Here is a 12656-nt window from a genome sequence, read left to right as displayed (position 1 = left end):
TTGAGTTGTGGCCCAGCACAGCTAATGGGCCCAGCACAGCTCCCTAATGCATGGAGGATTACTGTGCTTCCCCTAAGGCTATTAACTCCTCGGTACTCATATGGCATCTCCCTCTGGAGGAGATACACAGGACACATAATCCTATAAAAGAGACTGACACAGGGCAGGATGGGCTGCACTAGGCTGCTAGAAAAGCCACTGCTAGGCTACTGTATGGAGGAATGACAGCCAGATTGGGAATATAGCCTTGTGTGCCTGTCTTCTATAGCGTCCTTAGACACAAATTTAGTGAATGGGACTAAGAATACAGTGGCAGACTGTATCACTGACCAGATCAAGAGCAACCAGCAGATTTGGATGAGCTCACACCACATGGGATCTCCTGTATATCAGGTACTGTACTTATGTGTCACTCTGTTGTCCCATGATAAGAGCTTTATGTTTATTTATTTAAAATGTATTTAACTAGGCAAGTCATTTTAGAACAAATTCTTATTTACAATGAAAAGGCAAAAGGCCTCCTGCGGGGACAGGGCCTGGGATTATTATTTTTTATTTTTTAATGAATACAATATAAATATAGGACAAAACACACATCACAACGAGAGAGACAACACAACACTACATAAAGAGAGACCTAAGACAACAACATAGCAAGGCAGCAACACATTACACAGCATGGTAGAAACACAACATGACAACAACATGGTAGCAACACAACATGGTAGCAGCAAAAAAAACATGGTACAAACATTATTGGGCAAAGTCAACAGCACAAAGGTCAAGAAGGTAGAGACAACAATACATCACGCAAAGCAGCCACAACTGTAAGTAAGAGTGTCCATGATTGAGTCTTTGAATGAAGCGATTGAGATGAAAATGTCCAGTTTGAGTGTTTGTTGCAGCTCGTTCCAGTCGTTAGCTGTAGCGAACTGAAAAGAGGAGCGACCCGGGGATGTGTGGGCTTTGGGGACCTTTAACAGAATGTGACTGGCAGAACGGGTGTTGCATGTGGAGAATGAGGGCTGCAGTAGATATCTCAGATAGGGGGGAGTGAGGCCTAAGAGGGTTTTATAAATAAGCATCAACCAGTGGGTCTTGCGATGGGTATACAGAGATGACCCGTTTACAGAGGAGTATAGAGTGCAGTGATGTGTCCTGTAAAGGAGCATTGGTGATGAATCTGATGGCCGAATGGTAAAAAACATCTGCTTGAGAGCACCCTTACCTGCCAATCGATACATTTATGTCTCTGTAATCTAGCATGGGCAGGATGGTAATCTACAGTGCCTTGCGAAAGTATTCGGCCCCCTTCAACTTTGCGACCTTTTGCCAGATTTCAGGCTTCAAACATAAAGATATAAAACTGTATTTTTTTGTGAAGAATCAACAACAAGTGGGACACAATCATGAAGTGGAACGACATTTATTGGATATTTCAAACTTTTTTAACAAATCAAAAACTGAAAAATTGGGCGTGCAAAATTATTCAGCCCCTTTACTTTCAGTGCAGCAAACTCTCTCCAGAAGTTCAGTGAGGATCTCTGAATGATCCAATGTTGACCTAAATGACTAATGATGATAAATACAATCCACCTGTGTGTAATCAAGTCTCCGTATAAATGCACCTGCACTGTGATAGTCTCAGAGGTCCGTTAAAAGCGCAGAGAGCATCATGAAGAACAAGGAACACACCAGGCAGGTCCGAGATACTGTTGTGAAGAAGTTTAAAGCCGGATTTGGATACAAAAAGATTTCCCAAGCTTTAAACATCCCAAGGAGCACTGTGCAAGCGATAATATTGAAATGGAAGGACTATCAGACCACTGCAAATCTACCAAGACCTGGCCGTCCCTCTAAACTTTCAGCTCATACAAGGAGAAGACTGATCAGAGATGCAGCCAAGAGGCCCATGATCACTCTGGATGAACTGCAGAGATCTACAGCTGAGGTGGGAGACTCTGTCCATAGGACAACAATCAGTCGTATATTGCACAAATCTGGCCTTTATGGAAGAGTGGCAAGAAGAAAGCCATTTCTTAAAGATATCCATAAAAAGTGTTGTTTAAAGTTTGCCACAAGCCACCTGGGAGACACACCAAACATGTGGAAGAAGGTGCTCTGGTCAGATGAAACCAAAATTGAACTTTTTGGCAACAATGCAAGACGTTATGTTTGGCGTAAAAGCAACACAGCTGAACACACCATCCCCACTGTCAAACATGGTGGTGGCAGCATCATGGTTTGGGCCTGCTTTTCTTCAGCAGGGACAGGGAAGATGGTTAAAATTGATGGGAAGATGGATGGAGCCAAATACAGGACCATTCTGGAAGAAAACCTGATGGAGTCTGCAAAAGACCTGAGACTGGGACGGAGATTTGTCTTCCAACAAGACAATGATCCAAAACATAAAGCAAAATCTACAATGGAATGGTTAAAAAATAAACATATCCAGGTGTTAGAATGGCCAAGTCAAAGTCCAGACCTGAATCCAATCGAGAATCTGTGGAAAGAATTGAAAACTGCTGTTCACAAATGCTCTCCATCCAAGCTCACTGAGCTCGAGCTGTTTTGCAAGGAGGAATGGGAACAAATGTCAGTCTCTCGATGTGCAAAACTGATAGAGACATACCCCAAGCGACTTACAGCTGTAATCGCAGCAAAAGGTGGTGCTACAAAGTATTAACTTAAGGGGGCTGAATAATTTTGCACGCCCAATTTTTCAGTTTTTGATTTGTTAAAAAAGTTTGAAATATCCAATAAATGTCGTTCCACTTCATGATTGTGTCCCACTTGTTGTTGATTCTTCACAAAAAATACAGTTTTATATCTTTATGTTTGAAGCCTGAAATGTGGCAAAAGGTCGCAAAGTTCAAGGGGGCCGAATACTTTCGCAAGGCACTGTAAATCAGGGTTAGTTTGACAGCTGGGGTGAAAGAGGAGCGATTACGATAGAGGAAACCAAGTCTAGATTTAACCTTAGCCTGCAGCTTTGATATGTGCTGAGAGAAGGACAGTGTACCGTCTAGCCATACTCCCAAGTACTTGTATGAGGTGACTACCTCAAGCTCTAAACCCTCAGAGGTAGTAACAACACCTGTGGGAAGAGAGGCATTCTTCTTACCAAACCACATTACCTTTGTTTTGGAGGTGTTCAGAACAAGGTTAAGGGTAGAGAAAGCTTGTTGGACACTAAGAAAGAGTATTTAACACAAAATCCGGGGAGGAGCCAGCTGAGTATAAGACTGTATCATCTGCATATAAATGGATGAGAGAGCTTCCTACTGCCTGAGCTATGTTGTTGATGTAAATTGAGAGAGCGTGGGGCCTAGGATTGAGCCTTGGGGTACTTCCTTGGTGACAGGCAGTGGCTGAGACAGCAGATTTTCTGACTTTATACACTGCACTCTTTGAGAGAGGTAGTTAGCAAACCAGGCCAAAGACCCCTCAACAACACCAATACTCCTAAGCCGGCCCACGAGAATGGAATGGTCTACCGTAACAAAATCTTTGGCCAAGTCAATAAAAATAGCAGCACAATAGGCTCTATCCATTATACAGCCTCCAACGTTCTAATTTACCTCCGATCGGGTTGATGACTTCCGGAGCGAGTTATGCTATTGTTTTTATCATTAGCTTACTAGCTATCGTCGATGCATTTCTGACTGAAATAGTTTGCAATGACTATGTTTAAATTACAGCCCCGCGAAGGAGGTGCTAATGAACATCGTTCAGTGCCTCTGTGTTCAGTTTCTTCCAAATGTCATGGTATTGTGAGCTTCCATCGTTTCCCAGTCGATGAAGAGCTCAGAAAAAGGTGGTTGGTGGCAGTACGTCATGACAACTTTGCTGTCACCAAACACACAAAGGTGTGTAGTACACATTTAGTCAAAAGTGACTTTGTTGAGGGAAAACTTGGGGGGCGACAATACCTAAAAAGAGGTGTTGTTCCTACTGTCTTCGCGTGGAACTGGCACATTCAAAAGAGACCTGGTGTTTGGGGAAGATGACTGAAACCTCCTGCTCCGACTGAGGGGGATGAAGAACAAGGTACGCTGCCTATGGACTGTGCCATATCTGATCCGGTCCAGAGCATGGGCCAAGCCAGTGTAAATGTACATGTGTTTATTTGCTAGCAGCAAAATAATAATTTGTTTATCTACGACATGTATCAATCATTTGTGTTGTAGTGAATATCAGTTTGTGTGGAGCTTGTATTGGCTTTAATTAGGCAATGAGTAACAGGGATGGGGGAAAGAAATCAAGTAAACAGAATAACCAGAATGCAAGACTGAATACAATGTTAGAGATGTGTAATTGATTAACTGAACTGTTGAACATTTGCTGAAATACATTTTTTTTAAACAAGTCTATTCTACTGTAGATTTCTTCACAAGAACATCAATACTTATTTTTCATAAAACCACTAAACTTGGCACCCATGCAGGGGATCCATTCAGGTGTGAGAGACACTTCTGCAAGTAATGGTAAAAATAAAAGTGGTCAACCTTCCCTCTTATAGTTTTTGAAACCTGTAGATCTTTATATATCCTTTCAACTAGGATGTCCTCCTGTGTACAGATGACAAAGTCACACCAGCTACAACCTGTGAGAAGGATTTGACCTTGCACCTGCATGAGCAGGCGTAAGCATGAGATCTCTTCAACTTCAGCTCTCCATTCTGTATCTTCAGATAAGGGCAGTCAACATAACTTGGTACATTTGGGCACTTGACCTCTAAGAATCCAAAGTGTGGTCTCACACTGGGATCAAATATGATTCCATCTGGAGAGGATCCTAACCACGGAGCATCTGGGTGCACTACGACGCCACACGGAAAGAAGTTAACATTCTTCAGTGTGCAGTACTCCTGTACAGCTACTGGCTCCATGGCTAGCCCCCTCTTCATATCCATGGTCTGAATACCAGATCCCTATACAGCCACTGGCTCCATGGCTAGCCCCCTCTTCATCTCCATGGTCTGCATACCAGATCCCTTGAACATCCGTTCAGCTAGGTGGTCAGCTGAGGTCTCTCCCCGGACATGGCAAACCTCTTGGAAGCGAGATGATGTTATTCTCATTTTCCTGAGCTGATGCCATTCCGGGCTGCTGCTCTGCTCCCTTGTAGCAACCTTGACTTTGTGTGACATCTCGTAGGTTGTCTCTAATGCCTTGACCTGGAACTGCGCCTGATGGCTAAGGACGTAAGCACACTGGGAAGCCTGAAGCCTGTAGCCATCTAATAGAAGTATTGGTGGATAAGTGACATCGGCAATCTTCACAATTTCACGGGTCTTTGGCTGTGGAAGCTGATAGGACAGAACACTGCCGGCTTACACTGGCCCAAAGGCGGACTCAACCAGGGGCACGTCAGCTGACATTTCCATTGTTATCACAAGAGTGGCAGTAAGTGGAGAAAAGTTGGCATACGTTTCTGAGACGCGGAGAAGGTCCATGTCAGGCATGTATCCATTGAGTGCTTTGTAGAGAGAACTTCTGCAAAACATTTTAAAACCTTACCATCAGGTTGGAGAGATTACTATGACAAAGACTCATGTAACTTTTCCAGAAACAGCACAAGCCCGAAAGTTTTTTTAAAATGAATTAAAATATACAGATTTATAGATTACATGTATATATTTGCCCCCAGTCTTTGTCCCAAATATTTGTCATTATCATCTGGATACAAGAAAATGTTTTCTAAAATGTTTCCATTCTAGGAACCTCCAACTTACCTTATTCCATCAGCACACGAGTTAGTTGGTTTACGGAACTCTATCCCATCAACCGGACCTGGCTTCACACCCTAATTAACAAGGATTTACTGTTACATCGGCTGAATACTTTTCAGGTGCACTTTTTTATGGATATTGATAGACTCACAAGTGTTCTTGGCTTGTGGCAACGCTGTTCTGTGTCTGTGCAGCTGTGAACTGGTGGTGCAGCAGGAATGTTTCATTGAGAGTAGTGCGCTGTCTGGTAAAGAAGGGCTACCAGATGATTGCACACAGCAATTCCTGCAACACAGGAGCAGTGGCTTTGGACCACTCTCACTGGTACGGAGTGCTTTAACACCATCTGTGAAGATAAGTGAAGTGACTGAAGTGAGAAACAAGAATGATGAGGCCCATAAATAACAATAAACATAGTAGTGTCTAGTCTTATTAACTAGGGGCTCATTTAACTATACAGGAATAGATTGTGTCTCAATAACACAATTACCAAACACTGCATCAACAGATCTTAAAAGGTTATTTGGTAAAGTGGGCAATTCTAAATTGGGATTGGGACCCATCATTAATATCTATCTACTGATAAGATTAAACGTTGACACTGTCTCCAACACATTTTGACCATGATGACAGTGTCTCACAGGAGATGTTTAACGGTCCCTAGTAGCTATCTATAACCTTCCCTACTCTCATGCTGTGCAGCTTTTCACTCTTCCTCATGGACCTGTGAACCCCTTTTCATTCTTGCTAGCTGAAGTCTCTGAAGCTGATTTAACAATTCGATGTACAACATTAATATTAACTTGAGGCCTGAAGACACCTAGTAAAAAACTGTGACATAGTGGTAGTAACGTTATATCGTCGATAACAACTAAACTGACCGGAAATTGCCACACCGATAGGAAGTGTGTTTAGAACGTTAGATCATGGAATGTGCATAAGGGCTATATTGCTTAGAATCAAGGGCAATGATGACATCATTGAGGACCTTCAAGGTTGCAGTGACATATCCATAACCTGAGCAGAAACCAGATTGCATACAAGAGAATACTATAGACATCAAGAAAGCCTGTCAGTTGATTATTAACAAGTTTTTTCAACACTTCTGATAAACAGGGCAAAATAGAAACAGTTAGGATACGCCTGATATCCCCCTTTAAATAAAGGACTAACTGTGGCTGCTTTCCAAGCAATGGGAACCTCCCCAGAGAGAAGATGCAGGTTAGAACGGTTGGAGAGAGGCTTGGTGATGATAGGGGCAGCAACCTTAAAGAAGAAAGGGTCTAAACAATATGACCCAGATGTTTTTTTGGGGGTCAAGTTCAAGGAGCTCCAAGTAGCTCCTAGCACCTCGGACTCAGTGACTGCCTGCAGGGAGAAACTTTGTAGCGGGGCAGGTGGAAATAGAGGGAGAAGCGTCGGTGATAGTCACATTAGAAGGGGTGGGAGATAAGGAAATGTAACAGTCAACAAAGAGCTATTTGAAAATGTAATGCTTAAAACCTGCAAATCAAATTGTTTTGGGACAGACTTGGAGACAACCGAGCACTGAAGGTGATCCTTGGTAAAGATTGCCACTCCACCACCTTTGGAAGAACTGTTTTGCCGAAAAAGCTTATAACCAGAAAGGTTAACATCAGTATTCAAAACATTCTTCCTTAACCACGTCTCAGTAATGACCAGCTAAGGCATGATCATTTATAATACTGACATTATATGCTATTGTCTTCTTGAAATAGTCTAAGATTAGATACTGCACTGTCATCAAACATTTTTAATTTTGATCTGTTGTTTACATCTTACTTTTTGTTGTTGACAGATCCCCATATTGACTGGTGAGGAGGAGGAGGAACATGCAGTGTGATGATGCCCTCCCTCTTCCCCTGGGGCAGGAACTATGTTTGCATCTAACCCTGATAGAGCTAAAGTAAGCTACACCAGACCGAGCCACACTGCGTAACATTACTGACAGACAGTTGTCACCTCCCTAACAGGACAATAAGAACACACACATACCCATACACTGCCCCCACTTGGACACTGAAGCAGAGGCAACACTGGTGATAGAGGGAAAGAGAGAGTAAGAGAGAGCAAGCAGACAGAGAGCTGGTCTGGTCTGGGTTATGGCGTGCAGCATTGACAAGCCTGTTAACTATAGAGAGTCATATGAATGCTTTATAACATGGGTCTGTGAATCTGCATAGAACACATAAACATAGACTGCCAGCCACTTCCCGCCTCCTGTAGCATTGGACAGCACCCGGCTGGATATACATGTCACAGGTAAGAGGGAAAGAGGAGGGTGTAGGTGTTGAGTAAATCACTTTGTTGGGGTTCTTATTTTGTAGCTTTGTATTATTTGTGCTACGTGCACGGAAAAATTCAGTTTGAACTCACGTGAGCAGTAGCCAAAAACATGTTCATCTGTTGTTCTATTGTCTGGGTGTCTCCTCCCTTACAGAATCAATCATTAAACACAAAGAGCATTCTGTTCCCAGTGTCCCAGTGAGGAATGGAACTGCTGCGCTTTGATAGAGTATAGAAATAGTATAATGGTGACGGTTTTGTTTCAAGATTGGTGGTAGATTAATGAAAACTGGAAAGGGGAGTAGAAAGTGAAACATCATAGTATTGACGTCAACTTTAATCCCTCTGAATGAGGCAAAGGAGAACTGTAGTAGTCTAAATGATAGGCCTATAAGTATAAAGCAGAATAGCAACGGCATGTGGTTTAGTTCTGAGGTGTTCATTCTATTTTGGATCAGCCATGTCTGGAGCCTGCAGGCCTCCTGTCTGTCACTGTCCAGAGTGTGTGTGTGTGTGTGCGTGTGTGTGTGTGACCCACTGGCAGCAGTAGAATCATATCAGGACTCTGATCCTATATGCAGAAGCTTCCACACATTAACTACACTCTTTGAAAGAAAGGTTCCAAAAGGGTTCTTCAGCTATCCCCAAAGGAGCACCCTTTTGGGGTTCCATGTAGAAAGGAAAGGATTCTACATGGAACCCAAAAAGGTTTTACCTGGAATCCAAAAAGCTTCTACTTGGAACCAAAAGATTCTACCTTGAACCAAAAAGAGTTATTCAAAGGTTTCTACTATGGGGATAGCCGAAGAACTTTAAATTCTAGGTAGCACCTTTTTTTTGTGTCCCGACAACACCCCCTCTCTTCTCCACTTCTTCAGATAATAATGTTTTATTACTTTATGCTTTATGACACAATCAACTTTGCTGTGACATTTAATATTACTGGCATTTGTTGTAAACAACGATAGTGGGTGTGGCAATGTGTGTTATATTGTTCACTAGATCCATGGCCCTCTCCTATCTGCATTATTCAAATCACAATAAAAGTTGTTTTCCAAAGTAAGTTACATAAGATGAAGGAGAGGACAGGGGAAAACAGAGTGAGTGAAAGTCAATGCTTAACTACCCTTGGGTTCCCAATACTTAAACGTCTAAACTATAGTATCTGCACCTCAGAGGCCCTTCCAAGAATCTCAATTTAACGAACTTGCCGTGCAGTATTCATACAAAAGCATATATTAAAATAATTCTGTCCTGTGGTTAAATACAATTACGAGGTACCATATACATATATATATGCCTTTTAGCAGACTCTTTTATCCAAAGCAACTGAGAGTCATGCGTGTATACATTTTACATATTCCTGGTGGTCCCAGGAATCAAACTCACTATCCTAGCATTACAAGCACCATGCTCTACCAGCTGAGCTACATGCAAATGATTTGATGACGCTTGTGACTAAATGACACATCTGTCTGTGAATGAACCACAGTTACCACTTTTGTAGAGTTCTATATTCCAACTGCATGTTACATATTCACAGTGATAAAATTCCAAACAGTATGATTAGCCTGTAATAAAATGAGTTTTATTAAATCCATTATTTATTATGGACCAGCTGAATGCTTCTCATTAAGTCGTTTCAGTGTTTCTAAACAAGGGGTTATAAAAAGGTCTCTCATTCTCATTCAGAAGTTAGTGGTTTGTAACATTCAACTCAGCTGAGTGTTGGTTTCTGTGAATGTTTAATCATGTGTGTTCTCCACAGGGGCAGGGGGACAGTCACAGTCAAAGAGAGACTAGCTGAGCCCAGGGGACTACAATCAACAGGTGGAGCTGAACAAATAAGCTATTGGTCGCAGGCTCAGCCAACAAGACCAGGGACAGAAGCGTCAGTAGAAGGCCCTGTCAGAGAGAACACTATAGAGAGCATGTGGAAGCCACAGCCATTGTAAAAAAAAACAACGCCAGAGACAACAATTGAAGCCTAGCCCCAGAGACTGAAGTCACTGCACAGAGCTCCGGAGACAACACTGAAGCCTAGCCCCAGAGACTGAAGTCACTGCACAGAGCTCCGGAGACAACACTGAAGCCTAGCCCCAGAGACTGAAGTCACTGCACAGAGCTTCGGAGACAACAACTGAAGCCTAGCCCCAGAGACTGAAGTCACTGCATAGAGCTCCGGAGACAACACTGAAGCCTAGCCCCAGAGACTGAAGTCACTGCACAGAGCTCCGGAGACAACACTGAAGCCTAGCCCCAGAGACTGAGGTCACTGCACAGAGCTCCGGAGACAACACTGAAGCCTAGCCCCAGAGACTGAAGTCACTGCATAGAGCTCCGGAGACAACACTGAAGCCTAGCCCCAGAGACTGAAGTCACTGCACAGAGCTCCGGAGACAACACTGAAGCCTAGCCCCAGAGACTGAAGTCACAGCACAGAGCTTCGGAGACAACACTGAAGCCAGTGAATCCACAACCCCTGAGCCCCAAAGAGACCACCACTGCGGGATGACTTCAACACTGTGGCTGACTCTAGACCCACTGGAGTTCCAACTGTTCAGCTGGGGACCAGAGCTAAAGACCAGAATAATAGGATACTAAACTCAAGTCTCAAAGGAATTATTGTGTGGTTGTGTGTGTTGCTCTGTGTGTGTGTGGTTCTGTGTGTGTTGTCTTGGGTGTAGCAGTGCAGTGTGTGAGCTAGTTTTGTTTTAAGTTCTGTGTGTGTAGTTCTCCATCAGCAGATGTTGCAGAAATGGCCAGCATGGTGGTCCAGCTCTTGGGCTTCTTCCTGGGTCTGTTGGGGCTTGTAGTTAGTGTAGTTGCTACGGTGCTCCCCCATTGGCGGCGGACGTTATATGTGGGCTCTAACATCATCACAACCACTGCATACATGAAGGGGCTCTGGATGGAGTGTGTGTGGCACAGCACGGGCATCTACCAGTGTGAAGTACATCGCTCAATGCTGGCTCTGCCACCTGACCTGCAAGTAGGAATGATTGGTTGATTGATTTGTTAATTGATTCATTCATTGAATGGATTAATATGAGCAACAGCCATTATGAAACTAAATTCCTTTCTCCTCCCTCCTCCCTCGACCCTCGACCCTGCTCCCTCCCTCTAGGCAGCGCGGGCGTTGATGGTGCTATCCTGTCTGACCTCCACCCTGGCAGTCCTGGTGTCCTCTACAGGGATGAAGTGTACCCGCTGTGCCCGACACTCCCCCACCAAGCACGTCCTGGCGATCAGTGGAGGGGTCTGCTTCCTGTCTGCAGGCATGCTCTGCCTTATCACTGTCTGCTGGACAACCAATGATGTCATCCTCGACTTCTACAATCCCATCCTACCTGAAGGTACTATTAATTCTATCAGTCCTGCTTTATTTACTTGTATTGTATTAGAACTCAGCTTTTGCTTATAATTGTCTGTTCAGATAAATAACAAGAAATGTTACTATGTGTTGCAGGTATGAAGTATGAGATTGGCATGGCAGTGTATTTGGGCTATGTCTCGGCCTGTCTAAGTCTGATGGGAGGGGCGGTGCTCTGTTGGAACTGTGAGGGGCGGCCCGGGAACGCCCTCCCCCTCCAGCTACCTCGTCGTCACCACCCTCCTCCTCCCCCTGTCTTCAGCACTTTAAACACCCCAGCACCCCCCTACTATCCCCCTGCCGCACTGAATGGCAACCGCACTCCCTCACGCACCTCAGTGTCCAGCAGTGGCTACAGACTCAACGACTATGTCTGAGGGATGGAGTACACACTCAATTATTGCTTCCTAGTGTGGAAGTGGACACACTTAATTATTATGTTTGAATGTGGAATATAATACAGACTGATTGACTATGTCTAAGGGAGGTTCACACTCAATGACTTTCCAGACAACCTCCAGAGAGTGACTGAGGATGAGTGTGTTTTACAGTATTGATGTTGTTCAGGTTGTGTCCTTCTTCTCTGAGGTAAAGTCCACAAGGTAATCCTGTCCTCTTTATCCTGTTGACTTTGTATGTTTACTATAAGAATCCAGAAACACACTTTTGAACATCAACAGCCTTATTCCCTAATACAAAAGGAGCTTCCTTCGAAAAGGCCTTTAGGACAAAGACAGCCTATACCATAATGAGGACAAAGACAGCATACACCATAATGAGGACAAAGACAGCATATACCATAATGAGGACAAAGACAGCATACACCATAATGAGGACAAAGACAGCATATACCATAATGAGGACAAAGACAGCATATACCATAATGAGGACAAAGACAGCATATACCATAATGAAGACAAAGACAGCATATACCATAATGAGGACAAAGACAGCATATACCATAATGAGGACAAAGACAGCATACACCATAATGAGGACAAAGACAGCATACACCATAATGAGGACAAAGATGACATACACCATAATGTTGGACAAAGACAGCATATACCATAATGAGGACAAAGACAGCATACACCATAATGAGGACAAAGACAGCATATACCATAATGAGGACAAAGACAGCATATACCATAATGAGGACAAAGATAGCATATACCATAATGAAGACAAAGACAGCATATACCATAATGAGGACAAAGACAGCATATACCATAATGAGGA

The 12656-nt window shown here is 43.5% G+C and overlaps 1 protein-coding gene and 1 long non-coding RNA gene across 2 annotated transcripts; one reads left to right on the top strand and one right to left on the bottom strand.

Moving 5' to 3' along the window:
- Nucleotides 1-5039: 5039 nt before the first annotated feature.
- LOC118944562 lies at nt 5040-5993 on the bottom strand. The gene is made up of 3 exons (XR_005039920.1): nt 5886-5993; nt 5738-5808; nt 5040-5498 (listed from the first exon to the last, which is right to left on the bottom strand). It is a non-coding gene; the product is annotated as an uncharacterized LOC118944562 (long non-coding RNA).
- A 1756-nt stretch (nt 5994-7749) lies between these two features.
- On the top strand, nt 7750-12394 carry LOC110505387 (claudin-14). Its single transcript, XM_021584574.2, has 4 exons — nt 7750-8017; nt 9810-11033; nt 11169-11397; nt 11511-12394. Exons 2-4 carry the CDS (start codon nt 10800-10802, stop codon nt 11789-11791), a joined length of 744 nt encoding a protein of 247 aa, XP_021440249.2. The 5' UTR covers nt 7750-8017; nt 9810-10799; the 3' UTR covers nt 11792-12394.
- The last annotated feature ends 262 nt before the right edge of the window (nt 12395-12656 follow it).

The sequence above is a fragment of the Oncorhynchus mykiss genome, chromosome 3, assembly GCF_013265735.2.
Source record: "Oncorhynchus mykiss isolate Arlee chromosome 3, USDA_OmykA_1.1, whole genome shotgun sequence".
Lineage (NCBI taxonomy): Eukaryota > Metazoa > Chordata > Actinopteri > Salmoniformes > Salmonidae > Oncorhynchus > Oncorhynchus mykiss.
This window is presented reverse-complemented; position numbering and strand designations above follow the sequence as displayed.